The 17,841-nt window shown below is 44.4% G+C and overlaps 2 protein-coding genes across 2 annotated transcripts in view; both read left to right on the plus strand.

Annotated features, from left to right (window-relative positions):
• KDM5B (lysine (K)-specific demethylase 5B) overlaps positions 1-9,517 on the plus strand; it is a 57,938-nt gene extending 48,421 nt beyond the window's left edge. Inside the window, exons 22-27 of the mRNA XM_010584750.1 lie at positions 609-767; positions 2,615-3,100; positions 5,422-5,533; positions 6,938-7,092; positions 7,618-7,944; positions 8,638-9,517. Coding sequence (XP_010583052.1) covers positions 609-767; positions 2,615-3,100; positions 5,422-5,533; positions 6,938-7,092; positions 7,618-7,944; positions 8,638-8,775 — 1,377 coding nt within the window. The 3' untranslated portion in view covers positions 8,776-9,517. The remainder of the gene's footprint in view (positions 1-608; positions 768-2,614; positions 3,101-5,421; positions 5,534-6,937; positions 7,093-7,617; positions 7,945-8,637) is intronic.
• Positions 9,518-17,642: 8,125 nt separating this feature from the next.
• IPO9 (importin 9) overlaps positions 17,643-17,841 on the plus strand; it is a 40,882-nt gene continuing 40,683 nt past the window's right edge. Inside the window, exon 1 of the mRNA XM_010584751.1 lies at positions 17,643-17,665. Coding sequence (XP_010583053.1) covers positions 17,643-17,665 — 23 coding nt within the window. The remainder of the gene's footprint in view (positions 17,666-17,841) is intronic.

Here is a 17,841-nt window from a genome sequence, read left to right on the forward strand (position 1 = left end):
TTGACATTTTCAATATGAATATGGGAATATTGACATATTTGTGGCACTGAATTTACTTCAGTGCATCAGGCTGCAGCCACTGGAGTGCAGGTTCATAGCCGCTTCATCCACCTCAGGTTTAGCTGTGACAAGGATGAGGCTGTAGCTGCTTTAGCTGGCCCTCTGAATCTGTTGCTGCACATGTGTGAACACCTGCAGTTCTTGAGCAATCCACGCCCTCTAGCCTATGCTGAGCCCCTCTTACGCCCCCAGCCCTCCTTGCTCCGTTTGGACAGATGGGAATGCGGGGCAGCCCCTGTTTTCTTCTACTGCTTTCCAGGGCTTGCAGCTTAAATCACAGGGAGGCTATTCAGTGTATCAGCTGTCTGTATATTCCAGCAATCTAAATGGAACATGGAGGTGTTTGTGGTCTGCCCATTTTATAAAACTGAACTTCTAACCTTCCAGCTCTCCCCATTTTCCAGATAACCTCATCCTAGTCCCCCAAATCTTTGATGGAAAAAACTGCTGGAATCCCCGTTCTAACCAAACCAGTCATATGTGACTGTGTTAGGGCAGGATGAATGCATTAAAAATGTTGCAGACAATACTGCTTTTCTGTCCATCAGGTGTTATGTCCCCGGTGTGATATTGGAATGCTGAATCTGAAGAGGAAGCAGAAGAAGTTGAAGGAGCCAGTGCCAAGTGGAAAGAAGAAAAGCACTAAGCTAGAGACTCTGGGTGACTTAGAAAGAGCGCTCTCTGAGAGCAAAGATACTGCATCTGCGGTATGTGGTTTAAGATTGTTTTCGAGCTGGAGTTTCTTCCCAGTTCTTTGTTTATGTTTGCCTCTCGTGCAGGAGTGTTATCTTCCACTCTTTTCTGCTTGCGCTGCTGTTCTGCAGAAGGACTTCTAGCACTGTGCTTTTCTGTGCTTACTTTAGACTTCCCAAAATTGCTTTTGGTGGAAAAAATGTGTTGTGTTTGTGGATGAAGTAGCTTTACAGTTTCCCTGGCAATGCCCGTAGCCTAACAAAGTATAGGAAAATCAAAAAATTGAGACCTGTTTTCCCCCACCATGCCAAAACCTTATTAAAGATAAGATAGGGTTTTCCCAACTCTGATCCCTTCAAAGAACACAATAACCCAACACCATTTATAATTAAAATAAACACCATAAATAATTAAGGAAAACCTCATGCATTATGAAGTCAATAAAGCTCTTGTTCTGGATGGAGCAGACTTAGTTGCTGGTGGTAAAGTGCTTCATCCCAAAACACCTATTTCAGAGCCTCTACCACAGTCAGATTAAACAGTGTCCCATGATTAATGAGGAGCAGTAGACTGATTTGGTAGGGTTTGAATATAATTGTCCCTTTAGGTATGGGACATCTAAGTTTTAACCTATGGCAACTACTTGAAACCTGTATGTTCAGTGCTTTGGTTCTTGTCTTCCTTGTCTGGAAATCCAGACTTACAGACTGCGTCCCTACAAGTGCTGTAAGGAGAAGAGACTGGGTCCTCTAAATCACACACCCTTCTCCTCTTTGACTAGATAATATCTCGTTAACGGCTGGGGTATTGAAAAAGAAGGATACTCACATGGACTGCACTCTGGAAAAGGCATTCATTTACTGTGGCGGGTTTTGCTTCTGACACGAGGGGAACAAGAATCTTCTTGTAGTGGAGGTTTGGATACTTTCACAACCCAACACTGTAGCTGCAGTGCTCAGCACCCGTGTGTACGTAATGTAGTGTGCTGTGCCCAAGTCCTGTATCTGCCCATGCTGGATGCAGTTGTCTTAATTTTTGCATAGCTGATTTTTTTCTAGTCATCACATTTCAAAGCCATGATGTGTGAAATAACTGTTTTGTATATATTTACAAACCCTCCTGTATATGTTTATCTTTATATCCATAACAAAATGCATAGAATTTATTAATTGCAGCTGCTATTAATAGCCTCTATGAAACTGAAATATATTGCTGTCTTTAATAGCAGCTAACGCTAAAGATGCCTGAAAAAAAGGATCATGAGCAGGTGTAGAAAGGGCAAACAACACATTCAGGAGTACACCTGAATTTCACTTGGTGTTTACAAACCCCAGAGCGAGTACATAGGTCAGGGTGCAGCCCTGTGCACTTGACAGTGTAAGGTGGGTATCAGAGATGCATTTGTATTTCTGAAAACTGCCCAGATGTGTTTTACGATTATACAGAGTCAGACTACATATTTGAGAGACATGTTCATAGAGAAGTACCTGCAAGCCAAATCAGCTCTTGTTTCAGAATTTAAGCTGCTTTAATGAAGGTAATGCTTTTGTATCACAAAACATGAAGGATTTGGAACAGAGAAGAAAGGAGTTAGGAGGTCATTTTTTGCAAAGGAATACACTTTGTATCTCTGGGCCTGATGAGAAAACAGAAGGGAACTGAAGTCATATCACTGCACACCCTCATAACTGCTTTGCTTCAAACATTCAAAGCCTTGAAGGCGTATAGGGGTGAGGAGCTTCTTAACAATCCGAAGTACTTGCTGGCGTATCTGAAGAGCGCAATTGTGCAGAGGTCGCCCTGTTTCTAATGACTACTGTTCATTTCAAGATTACATCCCTTTCTTTGAACTCCCTTTTAGATGGCTACGCTTGGGGAAGCCCGATTAAAGGAGATGGAAGCATTGCGTTCTCTGCGAGCAGCAAACGAAGTGAAGGTGCTGTCTAGTGAAGAGGACGCAGAACTGAAAGTCTGTCTGTGCCAGAAGGAGCCGGCTGCTCCAATGATACAGTGTGAACTCTGCAGAGGGTTCTTCCATACTGGCTGTGTTTCGGTGCCCAACGTTTTGCAGGGACCTCGTGTGTGGCTCTGTCCACACTGTCATCGATCAGAAAAGCCACCTTTAGAAAAGATCTTACCGTTGCTGGCCTCCTTGCAGCGTATCCGTGTGAGGCTTCCTGAGGGGGATGCCTTACGGTATATGATCGAGAGAACTGTGAACTGGCAGCACAGAGCACAACAAATGTTATATTCAGGGAATCTAAAACTTATACAAGACAAAGTTGGCTCAGGATTATTGTACAACAGATGGCAAGCCACAGCAGGCCAATTGCCAGAGACAAACAAGGTGAGGCTGAGCTGCTTCTGGGTTTCCTGGCAGTGGGTGGCATGTGGTCAACAAGAACAGCCTGTAACACCTCACTGGGTTTTGGGTTCATTGTATCTGCATACAAATACTGGCAAGGCAGATTGTTTATGTGTTGCTGTACAGATATAAGGAGTTTGGGTTCTGCTTTGACGGTTAGCCAGGATGTGTGTGTCTTCCAGCAGCAGCTTCATGTTCTCCTTCTGCTGGAGTCCTGGGAGCAATTAATCCTAAAGGCCCTATTTTCCCTTCTCCCAGCTCCTAAGCTCTAATGTGACGCTATTAATGACAGAGTTGTTGAAGCTATTGTTTCTAGAGTGCATAGTATTCAATTAGTCTGTATATTCTGTTCTTACAAGTGTTTCAATATAGTTTTAAGTGTTGAGAATTAGTAACAGAGGCACAAACCGTCCAGTGTGTTACCAGCTTAGCTCTCAGATGAGGTTGTTTGCAACGGGCTATCTTCAGCCATTACGGCTCCTTCTCCTTATTGCTTGCGCTAGAACTCCCAAGCTGAATATTCTGCTAATATTACTGAGTTAAGCTACAGCAACTGTTTCAGGTGTGATCATGAGGGAGTTTCAAACTTCCTCCAGTAAAGATCTTTCAGCAAAAAGGACAGGGAAAGCGGGAAATGGGTTAAGCATTTCTAGTTTTCCTGAGATTATAAATGCAGAAAAAATCTGAAATAAAATGTCTGTGCAGCATAAAAAACATAAAACAACCTAAAATGAAATGCACTGTTGCTTTTATTTTTAGATTGAAACAGCTTAGTATTGCTAGTGCAACCCTGTTGCAGTTTGTGTGTGTGTTCTCAGCTCAGTTATGTTAAACCATAAAATGTGCCACCCATGCTTGAAGAGGTATTGTAGCTGCTTCTCAAGTAACTCAGCTATTCCAAGTTGCTTGTGTTGACCAAATCTTTCAAATAGGCAAGCCTAGTTTTAGAAATTAAAACTATGTTGAGGCATCTAACAATTTTTCTGATAATTTAGGTTTGAAAGTATCTTTTTACTAGACCAACTAGTATAGCTGAAAAAAACTGGGCAAGATTTTGGGCATATAAATTGATGTTTGGGCCAGAAATGGAAACAGTAAGCTTAGCTTTATTAGCTCAGTGTTATACCACGACATTCCTCCGACCTGAAAGCAGTCTAACCATTTTTGTGTGGTCTGGAGCTCAAGTCAGTAAACCTCCTAAATCAAGGTAATTCCAGCAGAGCTAGTTGAGGTCCTTGTGACCTCATTTCCCAAATCAGAGGTCCCTGGGAAGCTCAGTGGAAGACCATCTGACCACATGCATCAGCTTGGGTCCCTCACTGTGCCTGAGCTAAGGAGCCTTCCTGGAGACAGTGGTACTAAGGGCAGGTCAGAGGTGGCCTCCAGAGCCATCTTGGCACAGGTACTGAGCTAAAACTTGGTTTCAGTGGATTTGAGGTGGTTTTTCGGTGAATCCAGTGTCTCGGCATTGCTGTCCTGTCCTGTAACAATTCTGTTTTCCCTGTTATCTGGGATAATCAAACATGCTTATTCCTCCAGAGAAGCTCATAGCAGTAACCACTGGGGTTGGGCTTCTTTGGCAGTGGCCAAAGTGAAGAATGTGGAGCATTTAGATGAGTTTGAAAAACAGCTATGAGAATTGATGAAAGCCAGATCTTGAAAGGGGCCCAGAGATTTGAATTAGTGAGGTAGATAATATTTTGGAAGGCAGCTGGTGAGATGCCTTTCTGACACTTGAGAGTCCAAAACTGAGACTTGCTGGCTTTCCTAAGTGGCCTTTGCGTACGTACACGTGTGTTTTGCCATTGGCATTTCTTTTGTGTGTGCTGAGGTAAAGAGAAGTGCTTCAGAACAGCTTGGTGTCTCATCGGGTGAAGGCAGTGAGAAATTGCTTCTTTGTTGTGAACAAAGGGAGGAAACTGTGATATTTACCCTGAGTCAACTCTAGAGCTGAAGACCTCGCCTCCACATGTCCGGGATTGTCCCTACAGGGACTCTGCCTGTGTTGTCTCTGCTCCACAGGCTCGTTCTCCTCTGGTAGAGCATGCTGCTGTGTGTGCTAGGGCCAGTTTATGATCTCTGTGGAAAAGATAATTCACAGCTAAGAATTCTGGCAATAAAGTTGCTTTTGCCTATTTCCAGGTGTAGGATGAAGGGTTTGGGTGTATTAGATTGAACAGTTTCCAGGAATACAAGATTTAAGCAATTGTAAGAGAAACAAGTATTGATTCTGTTGCAGTTATTTGACACTTCAAAACTACATGTTCAGTGAAAATATCTATGCCTTTCGTTTTGTTTTCTAGGTTTCCCAGACAATTGGAGCAATGTCATTCTCCATGCCTCACGACTGGGATAACAGAACCATATATTTACATTCTCCATTTTCTACAGGACAGCACTGCATCCCACTTCATGGTTTGTAATCTTCACTTTGATTTTTTTTCTTTTTTTTTTTCTTCCTTTTTTTCCCTGTGTTTGGTGGAGAAGAGAGGGTGTCCTGATCAACAGGAGATGGCTGGGGCAGGGAGGCACATGACTGTGCAGTGTGTCTGGTTCCTTCTCCATCCCCTCAGCAGCTTTGGAACTTAATGTGCAGCTTTGGCAGAGGGGTAAATTCCTCAACGTATAAATTTCCCACGTGTAATGAAAAGATGTGGCGCAGTAGGACAAGAGGTATCGGTCAAGAGCTGGCTGCTTCCCACGTGCACAGGACACAGTGGGCTGTGGCCAGCCAAACAGACTGCAGGAGGGGGAAATGGAGGGTAGAGACCACTGAAATTGTAGGAGGTGGATGGGAACAACATAGGGAAATAGTGCTGGAGACCACGGGGTACTTAACCCATAGGACACAAGCCCACATAAGCTTTGCTGCAGCACAACTGTCACAGAGACTTGAGTTTTCTTAGCTGCTGTGGCTGCGGCTGTGCTCCATCCAGGTCACTCAGTGCAGGTTCTGCATGCTTCTTAGCTCAGACTTTGTATTTATTGGACTAACATAGACATGCTATAAATTGCATCATTTTACAACTGTAAAAAGTTATTTATAATTTCTTTCATCCTGATGCATAATGCTCCAGGGACACAGGTCCAGTCTTATCTTTATATGTTCAAGTCAGTGCAGCTTAATCCGTATTAATGTTACACAAGACATTTATATCAGTTTAACGTTACAGTTAAAATCAAACAAGGCAGTCCTTTATACTACCAGGTTTATTTTTCAGGCCATATTTGAGTTGTACCGAATACTATATTAAAGTGCTGTTATTTACACAATGATTTTCACCTCCCCTAGCTGTGACTATTTCAGAAGCCCAATGGAAGTTTTGAAGCTCGATAGCAGCAGTGGGTGGTGACTGTACAGCAGGACTCAGTTGCAAGGCTCATCCTCTCAGCTTTTCTTCCTCTACTCTCTTGGCTCCACTTACGGATTTTACTCACTTTGTTCATCTTACCCACTTGTTAGGTAGTCAGGGGATCATCATGCTTCTTGTAGCTGCAGAAGCAGAAGAAATTACCAAGCATGATGGCAAACGCTTATCCTCGAAGCAGCAATTTCTTGCAAGCATGGAAGGGTACTGAGCCACAGCGCAGTCACTTCTGTGCAAGCCTTTATCTTTCTTTTTAACCCTGCTATTAAAAATGAGCAGTGAAGAGGGAATAGATAAGAGTTAATTCATACAGTTGCAGATTTAAAAAAGTCTTTCACAGGTTTTTTTTTTTAATGTGCTACCAGAGAAGAATTTTCATTATCTGTGCAGTTCTCATCAGTGCTGACACTGAAGAATTCCTTTTCTCCTCTCTCCCTGTCTTTCATAATAGTCATTAGCACAGAGCTGGATGAGCTGATGATGGAAGCCCAGCTGCTACAGGTTTCTCTGCCTGAAATACAGGAGCTGTACCAGATCCTATTCACAAAGCAAAGCCCTGTTTTGCAGACAGAGCAGAGGTCATCCGTTGGACCAACAAATGAAAAGGCAAGTGTCTGACAACAGCAATGAGCTTGGGGTCACTTTGGAGTAGAGCTCTGCCTGAACCCATAAGCTTTACAAAGAGGTTTGTGTGTGGCTGTACTTCTATGAAAATACGTTTTCCTTGTTCAAAAGGGGTCAAGAAGTTGATAAGTTAACGAATTTGTTACAAACTATTGAATATAATTTGTGGCCTCATGCATTTTTTCAATTTGAATCTGTTTTTTTATAGTCACTCTCTGTATTTTAAATACATCTATCCTAATTTGACTCTTGTCCTGTGTTGAAGAGGCTTTCCGAGAGAGCTGCCTCTGAATCACTGGACTCAGGCAGGAAATGAGAATAAATTCTGTCACTGAGGTGTGACCCTATCCTTTGCTCCCCTTACACATCCCAGTTCTGCTGAAAAGGCAGCACTCTCTCAAACACTGCACTTTTACTTAAGCCTATTCCTAAAAGCAGGGTATGGAATAACAGGATAATGAGTGTTACTTGCACACTTACAATTTTGCTAAAATATCTTTCCAATAGAATGAGTGTTGCCGAGGAAGAAAAGATGGAATTAGTTACATGGAAAGAAAACTGAAGCGGCGTTTTGAGAGAGAGAGCTTCTGTGATGAGAAGAGAGCAAGAGTAAAAAAAATGAGAACACCCAAAAAGAAGAAACTGAAACTGAATCACTCAAAGGATCTCTGCACTAACAAACTAGAGAGGGAGCGGGAGCGTCTCTTTGAGATGCAGCGTTCTAGTGAAAGCCACTTGCTTCCCTCAGACGTGTCATTCTCTGAGCAGGAGGACTCTGAGGATGAAGATGCCATCTGCCCTGCTGTGAATTGTCTCCAGCCTGAGGGAGATGAGGTCAGTAGAGGCAGAGACCCGCTGTGGTGTTCGGAATGCTGGGATCTAGGACATTCAGCTGCCCTGTAATTGTTCGACCGCATAAACGCTATTTGCAAAGAGAGCATGAGGCACTTGGTAACCCAGAGACAGTGTCTGCCACTGCTGGGACACCTTTAGTAATAATGATCCTTCCCGTCTTCTCCAAGAGCAGCCATGCAGCTGGGACTGGGGAAGGCAGGTGGACATCAAAACATCTGCATGGAATCGGAAGGAGAAGGTGGGGCTGTGCAGACACCATATTCATCTCTGCTCTTGAAATATGGCTGTAGATATAGACTTTGTGGGTTGCAGCCTTTCTGTGCATGGGGGCAGTGCCTTGGAACTCTGCGCAGGCCCATCCATACTGGAGAATGGAGAAGAGGGACATCCCCAGGTGCCTGGGAGGGCCGTGGTGAAGTTACCATCCACAATCTTGCTATAGGTGGGAAAGCAATAGGAGAGATGAAGGGAGGTGTGGCCTTCTCTCGGCTTCAGAGGAGCTGGACTGCAGGAGTCCACAGTGAGCATGAGTTGAATATCCAGCAGTAGCCAGTTGTAGAATGGGACATTTCTCACTCATTTAAATAGATTAGGAGCCCAAAAATGAATAATGAATGCTGTGTGTGTTTTCTTGGTCCTTCTCTGAACACCAGTATGTCTGTTCTTTATTAGGTGGATTGGGTCCAGTGTGATGGCAGCTGCAACCAGTGGTTCCACCAGGTGTGCGTGGGCATCTCTCCAGAAATGGCAGAGAAGGAGGACTACATCTGCATCAGCTGCACTGGGAAGGACTCTCAATATCGGAAGTAAAACTCCCCATAAACCATTCAGGACTTGAGTAAAGAAGGTTATCGGAATTTTCCAATAAAGCCACAGGGGCTGGTTTAAGAACCAGATTGCAAATGGTGCTACTTCTATCCTTATGGGATCATTTTCCAGAACTCAAAACAATTTTTGACACTTTTGTATTTTTCCCTTGATCTGTTTGTGGTTGTTGAGGTTTGAGATGCTGACTGTTTAGCAGGGGTTTCCACCAATTTGGAAGGCATTTGAAACATGCACCTTTTATTGTACAGCATTAAATTACCTCTCTGGGATTTACCGGCGTATTTAATTCAGCTTGGTTTAGGTGCACAAAAACCTGCACCATGAATTTTCCAATAAATCCTCTTTTGAGGAAATCCCTGTTTACTCTGTTAACTCTTTGGGGACTTTAGTTTTTTTCCACTTTGTTTTTCGTAGATTAGGTTTATTTATCTGAGCAATAACTTCTATGTCTGGTTTCAGTGACTGGAATGACAATTCTGAACAGCGTGTTGCTTCTAGCATTGGTTGATGTACAGAAAGCAAATGTTAGATCCTAGTGTCACTGATGGCCCAGTGATGTAGAAGACAGGAGGAAAAAAAAAAAAAGGTCTGTAAAGTAATTGCCACAGCTGTATTTTGGCTTTCTCCTTTTTTGGGTAGCTTGTATCAAATGTTGCAGTTTATATTGTGGAATAAACCCCTGGTTATGTTATAAAATTAAATGTTGGTGTTTTTAGAGAGCTTGAAATGCAGTTTCATTTCCCTCTGGATCAATATTGATTGCATCGGTTGGTTCTCTTATTCAAGAGAAATCCATCTTTGAAAAAAGAAATGCAAAAGCCATGTTATTTTCTTACCTTACTTGTATATTCAGGTTTGGAAGGAGAAGGCAGATCAAAATGTTACATCAAAAAGAAAAAAAAACTTTTTAATTTTGCAAAGCTTTTCCAAAACTGAAACTATTTGCGAGTTGGGTGAATAAAGAATTGAAACTATGATTTGTGATTTGGCAGGGGCTTCACACAGGATGGGGAGCTTCACACAGGAGGCAAAGGTGTGGGGCACGCGTGTGGGGCAGCTTCTTCTGCCAGCCTTGTCCAGCTGGCTTTGGAAGGAGAGACTTTCCCCACAGCGTGCATTGCAGCTTGGTCCACAGAGCACTCTGCCTGGCTATGCGCAGATTCTTTCCAACTGCTTCTGCTTGCATTTAGGCTAAAAACGTGAGGAATAAGGACATTTCTGGACTGGTTATGATTCTATCGAAGTCTGTTTAGGGACCTTAGCCTGGTGGTTAAGAAGGGGCAGTGCAGGTGATGGCATAGTGGTGCTGGCTCAGAGGGGACTGGACCTCTGAGGAGGAGAGGTTGTTTGTTTAAGCCTGCAAGGCATTCCATGTGGGGCTACACCTGAAACCCTTTGGAGAGTAATTGCTAACGCAGAATATAGCTGTTGCTCCTTTGGAAATGGCTTGGTGACAGTGATGTGGGCTCTGTGGCCTGCCAAAGGTGGAACTTCTGGAGCCCTGGAAGATGGGAGGTCTAGGAGATCTTCGTATTGGAGAGAGCGCTCTCCTTATGACATCCTGTCATCACCAAACACGTGGCAGTATTGGTATTCCCTCTGTTCATCATCAAGAGGAATTTGCTGGTAAATTTTTCCCTGCTGGTTTGAGACCTTTTCCTATGGACAGAAGTGCACGGAGTCACTGGGCATAGGGCAAAGCTTTTGAGCTGTATGTGGCTGACAATGACGTGGTGGATCTGTGTGTGGTGTCAGAACTGTGCAGGAATTTGATTTCCCAGGGTTTGAGTTTTGGGGTTTTTTTTAACCTTGAGTATGTTTTTTAGTCTCATGTTGATTTTTTAACTGTTAGAGAATCTTCAGCCTGGCATAGATGATTTGTCTAAAAGCATTGGTGGTGGGGGAAGACAACCTGACCGCATGTACATCAGTTAAATGTGTATATGCTTCCATTGTATGACTTGTCTTTTTTATTTACTTTAATTTGTGATTTTTTTTTTTTTGGTTGGAAAAAGTGTTTGTGCAAGGCTAAGATAACAGTCCAAGCTGTGGAAAAAAACTGATCTGTAATAACTTCCTTTTAAAGGGAGCAGATGAACAAACTTGAAATAGAAAGAGCTTGCACAGTGTTTTGATGTAGCTGAAAATATTACAAAAATTTCTCTCACAGTATCCCTTTTATTTTTTTTCTGTTGAAGAAATGGCTGTTTACCAAAAAGTGCTAGAGGAAATATGATGCAATTAAGTTAAGTGTGATGATTCAGTATAGGACCAAGGGAAAGTTGTCATTTTGTGGACTGTAGAGGCCAGAGGTGACTTTGTTGTCAGGACCACAAATATTTCTCATCAGGATTAACGAATGCAGTAGAATTAGAGCATGATGTTTTGGAAATTACCACATCTTTGCTTGAAAATTTTCAAGAAATAGAAAACCCAGTCCCTGGGTGACCTATGCCTACAGTACAGGATGTCTGCTTAAGGATTTGCATTTTATTTCCTGCTGGAATTGTGACCTCAGGAATGGGTGGCTGGAGGTTGCTGCAGAGATGGTGGTGCCTGCTGCGCCACGGGGCCGTGCCTGTTAGATTTCATCCCCATGTGGATAATTCAAACTGGATTAGGTTGGGTTTGACTTTGTCAGACTAAATAAGCAAGAGATTTGTTGTTTGCTTCAGGGTGGGCTCTTCTGTGACCATCCCTTGCACATTACTCATCAGAGAAAATGATGAGGGCAGAACACACTCAGCAGCAGGGTTTGTTAGGATCAGCCATCCCTTTCACCCATCTTCTTGTCCATCCTGGATTTCCAGAGGATAAACCAAAACAAGCCAAAAAAAAAAAAAAAAGTCCTTCCCACCCTATTCTGCTGCTGGGGTTTTTAAAATTTTTTTTCGCTAGATTGCTCAGATCCTATTTTTTTATTTAATAAGAATAGTTTATGGCCTCTACATTAGTTCAGTCATAAAATAGGACAAAAATCAAATTAGTTACCCTACCTGTGGATTTGAGGCTGAAGAATCTGTTTTTATTTAAAACCTCCCTGTACTATCTATCAGATGCTGGGATTGTATCTGTTGCACCACCTTTAATCTGCTTGATGTGCGCTTTCTCGTGCCACATGAGGAGCATCAGAACAGACTAATACATGCCCAACTGCATCGGCTGTGGTCACATACAGCACCAGTAAGATAATTGATCTGAAGGAGAGGCAAGGGTTTGGTTTCACGTATTTCTGGTCTTAAACTGAAGCCCACGGTGCTGAGGCCATCAGTGTGCATTTCCAGGACCTAGTTGCAAAGTTCCTAAATTGTTTGAATTGGGCTTTCCAGCACTCTGACCTGCGTCTGAGAGAAGAGCTGTCTGCAGGGCAGCCCTTAGGCCCTGGCTCTTCATTTCGGAAACAAACAGGATGAAATGGCTTCATGACTCCAACACATGTTGGGGATGCCTTGAATCCAGAGTTATCAAGAGCTGCGGAACCAAACTCCGAAGGTCGGCAGCTTTCGAGGAAGATTGGAAACTATGGTGATCAGATTCATCACTGCATGCTCTGATCCACAGCAGTGGCCAGGTATCCACATGGATCTGCAGCCTTGGATCTCTGCAGAAGGCTTCTTCTGCAGGTGGCAAAAGAGACTTTAGGCAGTCGTGTCAACACTTGCTAAACCAAGGTGTCAAAGTGGTGCTGGTTTTCTTCACGCTCTTCTTACACCACCCAATGTGCCATCCATTTCCTCTGCTCACACCCAGGTAACGCATACACAGCATTTATTTTCCACAGGCAGAAACTGCTGCTGGAATTGCACTGTTGGATGTGATCAGTGGTCAGCCCAACTGGCCACCAGCAAAGACAAAAATGTGTGGAACAAAGTGGAGAAAAGAGCATGCCAAGGATTTGGTATAAACTTCTTGTCTCAAACCATAAAGTAATACAGTCCTTCCCTTCCCCAGCACCTTCTGGGTGATGATCTATGCTGACACCTCTTCTCTGGGATGAGAAGATGGGAATGTATGCTATTAAGGGGTTAAAATGAGTTCCAGATATAGAAAAGGATGTAATTTCTTAGGGACAACACATCAGTTCCTAATATTTTGTACACAGTTGAAATTCAGGTATACAAACAATTGATTCAGGGAAGGGGAATGTTCCCTTTGCAGCTGTGGAGTCACATGTTTACGTGTTCAACAGCACCAAGAGGGGAAAAACAGAACTGAAATGTTGTCTTTGTGCATTGTGGGACTTTAGCAAGTCATTTGTTAGCCTGACCCAAGGATGCGATGGCAGGGAGGTTGTCTAATACTGACTAAATACATATATATTCAAGGAAACAATGCAATAACAAACAATTTTACAGCTTGACAGAAAAGCTGTTTTGTGTTCCAGCTGACTGATGCGTGGATGACTGTGCAAGCATTAGTGCGCTTCAGGGAAAAGAGTTACAGCAAGGGACTTCAGCTGTAGGCCAGATCCCTACCAGGGCAGACAACAGATCAACAAAGAGAAGAGCAACGATGAGTCTTTCAGCTCCTGTATCTGCAGTAGGAGATGTGTTTGTAGGACATGACTACACGTCTCACACTGGATTTAGGAAGGGAAGGTCTCCACAATACATACACTGGCAGCTACCTGTAAGCAACATTAAGGAGCTGAGATGACTCTTGTATGAGTCTAGAAATGAATGTGTTTTTCCAAGGGAAGGGTTGAGGCACAGCCTTGAAAAATAGCTTTATCCTTTCTTCAGAAGTGAGCTTGTTCACTGCATATTGAGAGTTCTCCCCTAGGATGTAAACATGTCACTCTCTGAAGGCAAGAGCCCTGCACCAAGAAGAGCATCAATAAAAATAAAAGCTGTGTCTGGAAGAGGAGATAAAGCAGTCACACTAGATTAATAGTACTGCAGGTTCAACACTCAGCTATTCGAGACAGACAAAAATTATATCAATGGGTTCAAGTAAAAAGATCTTGGGTAGAAGGTGCTTTTATTTTTTTCATAAAATATTTGTTCATGTGATGATGTGATATGCTGCTGGGTCCAAAATTCCAAGTGCTGAGAGGAAGGGTTGCTGAAAGGTGGTTGAAAAGAAATAGTGACATAACCTAAATTAAAAGAGGTGCAGCTTCATGAAGGTACCTTATGTACCTCAGTTATTCAAGTTCTGAAATGTTTGTTAATCCTACTACTTAAAGTTATGTTTTTAAAGGTACTTGTCTGTTTAATCATAATACTGGGCCAGACTTCATGTGTGTGTGCGCTTGCCTCCTGAAATCTGTGTGAGCTGGGCATCTAAAAATATATAAATATTTTATAAGAAGTAGTAAAAACAGTAGCTCCCTGTCTACAGAACATGCAGTTCGCTCAAAGAGTATCTCCATCACCCAGGGTTTGTTGAGAACAAAACCAATGTTGGAGAGTATTTGTGGGGTGTTTGGGCAGCTTCAGTGTCTGTTGAGCTTTTGGGGTTTCATGTTCTTGTTGCTGCCTGGAGTTAAATTTTAACCAAGTGGGAGACAGGTCAGGCATGTACAATGTCATGTACCTGGCTAATGCCTTGTAATTTGGGATGATGCTGCGCCTGTTCCTTGTGCTGGCCCCGATTTCTCTTGGAGGATTTTTGCTGGTTACAGCAGTCCCATGTCAGCTGCACATCTTTGTGGGGTCTTCCTTGGCAGGGGTCCACAGGGGAGCTCGAGGGCTTGTGTGCCTTGCCTGTGAGTTGAAGCATCACAGGAGGAAACAAGTTCATCACAAAATATCTTTTCATCCTAAGAATATAATCTTTTTGTGGTGACTGAACTTTCTTCCCTAAAGCATGTCAAAAGAAAAGATGAACGTCAGAACCTATTCAGCTTCGAGGCAAAATGTATGGCATTTGAAAGGCAAGCTCTAGGTTTGCTGGCTTTGCTGGAAGCATCTATGCAGAAAACGTGTGAAGAGACCGTGCAATGTACAAAACAGATGGGAATTCAAACATGAAAAAGCCTGGAAGATTCAAATAAATGTAGTTTCTACAAACATGGAAGGACGAGTTGGAGCATTCAGAGCAGTTGTACTGTCACTTGAGCAAAAAGAAGGATTATGGGTTAGACAAGCATTGCTCTGGGATACCCCTCCTCTCCCTAAACTGTGTCCTCATTTTCTGCAAAAGGTTAGTAAGCACAGAGGAAATGGTTCTGATTGTTAAGAAAGGACAAAAATGATGACAAATGCTTGCACAGATGTGTTGGTTCTGATGTTAGCCAGCCAGCGCAGGGTGCCAACGGAAAGTCTGGTGTTACAGTCCTGGGTCTGCCTTGCTGATTTTGGTGCAGTAGGAATTCACTTATATTTTCCACTAAGCCAAAATACTAGGACAGTGCAAAGATGAGCAGATGACCCTGGGCTAGCAGAACTTACATCCTGTATAAATCTATATTTGTTCCTCCAGCAGAAGCAGCATTTTGGATTGGGAAGAACAAGAGAGAAAAATAATCTTTATTCTCTTTGTGGAGAACTCTCTCTGGCACTAGCAATGACCACCGGGGCAGGCCAGAGGAACAGGAGGGCGTGCACACCCTGGCCATGCTGTTCAGTGCCAAGGCCCCATCTCTGCCTTTGGGTGCGAGCGGCACGGCTGAAGTCTGCTCTTCTCCCCTCTCCCCACAAAAATACCAACCTAAATTGGTTGTGCCCACACTGCCGATTGGGAATGACCTCTGCTGTCCCCAGCCTGCCTGCCACTGCCAGGGAGAGCATGGCTTGGCACGGGACGCAGGGAGTGCTGGGCATTGCCTGAGCCCATGCCCTGGCCCTGCTCAGTTTAGGAGGAAAGATGGGGTCCATCACCCCAACTTGCCTAACTTTTGCAGAAGAAAATCTAACTTCATGGTGTGCAGGACATTTTTATAACTAAGTGTCGTGTTGGATTGATTTCATCTAACTGAAGCTGTCCGGACAGCATCTAGTGTAAGCACAGAGGAGCTTCTGGTTCATGCCACCTCCACTGACTGCCTGTTTTGGATGTGAAGTCATCCTCTGAAGAGCTGTTGCTGCCTGGGCAGGGCTGGGCGGTCACAGGAAGGGCCCCAGCCAGCGTAAGGGCTCTGCGGAAAGAAGGAGCTCCCGCTCTCGCAGAGGATGTGGATTAGTGCTGACCAAGCAGGGTTCTTGTCCCGTCAGTGGTTTGGCTATCCAGCCCTTGTGCTGGTGGAGGGGAAGGGCTGGAGCGAGGCAGGGACAGGGCAGCTGTGAGGCTGCAGGATGGGTGGCAGCGCTGGTGTGCAGCGGGACGCTCACTGCCGCACTGTGGCTGTAGGGAGCTGAACCCACCTTGTGTTTCTGTAGTATCTCGAGTTGCTCTTTCTACTTGTAGAGAAAATCTTGAACTCAGGCTGCAAAAGTTACATGCATGATTTATAGGAGCATTTGCTTGTGTTGATCTTGACAAGAACGTTTAAAAATATATTCATGGGAGAGAACGTGACTGGACACATCCCAGAGGAACGGACTCCAGCTCGGAAGAGGTCAGCAAAGCTGGTTTGGAATATAACAAAATATGCAAAAAAAGCAATGGGTAGATGGGGAAAGGATGTCTCTAGGAGGGGAATAAGACTTGTGCACCGGTGATGAGGTATGCTTAATTGTTAAATAGCACCAGGACAAGACTAAAAACCAAATATTCCTCATGGTAGCACATCTGTTACCAGGTAATCACTTGATAACCCTCAAGGAGCTTTCAGGCAGAAAGTGTTGTGGGCAAGGAAAACAGTCCCTCACAGTGACCAGAATAATGACAGGCTTTCTCTGGAAAAAGAAGTTCCCCCAGGCTGGAGGGAGTCTAAGTCCTAAGAGACCTATAGGGAAGGAGTAAGAAGTGTGTAACGCAGCCAGTGGCAGCATGGGGAGTACTTAACATGACTGGTATCTCTGTCGTGCTTCCCAGGTTCACCCCTGGTACTGGACTGTGTTTATACACAAATTGCTGTCCTACTCCTGTGGGTCTTACTGCAGGGGAGTTAATGACCGAATAGCCAGGGTCAGAAAAATCCCCAGGAGCGCCATGCACATGAGACCTGCTTCCTCAGACCTGCTAGCATCATGCCAAAACGCAACTCCACCACCATCCCTCGTGTAAGAAGCCCATTTTGTATGTGTTAATACTGCTTTTTGGTACTTGTAATGATTTGTAAAATTGCTTATACTTCCTAAATAAATAGTTGTAGATAGCAGAGATGGAAACGGAGCAGTACTTCGCTCCCCTGCATTATGTGTGGCTCTTGCTTTGCTTACAGCTCGAGACCATCTACAGCTGCCATGTTCCTGATGCAGAGTGACAGTAGCCTGCTTCCTTTTGCTTCCCCTGAGCATCATGTACAGCACTATTCAAACCTGAATCAAGAACTTGAGGCTTAATTTACCTTCCACTGCTGCCCTGGAGCAGCATGGCTATAGCCTGAGCTGCTACCTCTGCAGTAGCAGACAGGCTGCCTGCCCTGGGGACGAGAGCGCAGCTGCCCACAGGGTTGGCCCTGTCCCTTGTGCTCAAGCTGCTCTGAGCCAGAGGACCATCATGGTGCCTGGTAAAAGTGCTGACTTGAAGCAGTGCCACTACCTGTCCCCTCATAGCTTCTGCACAGAAATCACACGCAGAAGTGGGGCGGGAAGGACTCAAACCTCTTTTGTGTGGCACCATCTCAACGTCTTTGCAAGGAAACCTTTGAGGCCCAAGGGTGACCTTCGCACCACTTAAAAGCAGAACTAAGCTGGTTTGGCCCAGGTGGCTGTATCTGGCCCTTCGGCATACCCCTCCCCCCCACCCCCCCAGACCCTGAACAGCTTCACCCAGCTCCTGAAGGCTCTTCAAGGCTCACGATGGGACCTCGCTACCGATATAGGTGGGAAAAGACGGTGTAAGAGTCTAAACGCTTTTTCCCGGGCTCTGACTGACCCCTGCCATGACAGGAACTCCCCCGGGGTCTGAGGAGATGCTCAGCCCTGAAGCACAAAGGGGCCTCTTGGGCTCCTGCTCCGGGGTCCGCCGGGCCCCCCTGGGGCCGAGGCAGCGCCCGGG

This window comes from Haliaeetus leucocephalus, unplaced genomic scaffold (genome assembly GCF_000737465.1).
Source record: "Haliaeetus leucocephalus isolate CR32 unplaced genomic scaffold, Haliaeetus_leucocephalus-4.0 Scaffold1000, whole genome shotgun sequence".
Taxonomy (NCBI): domain Eukaryota; kingdom Metazoa; phylum Chordata; class Aves; order Accipitriformes; family Accipitridae; genus Haliaeetus; species Haliaeetus leucocephalus.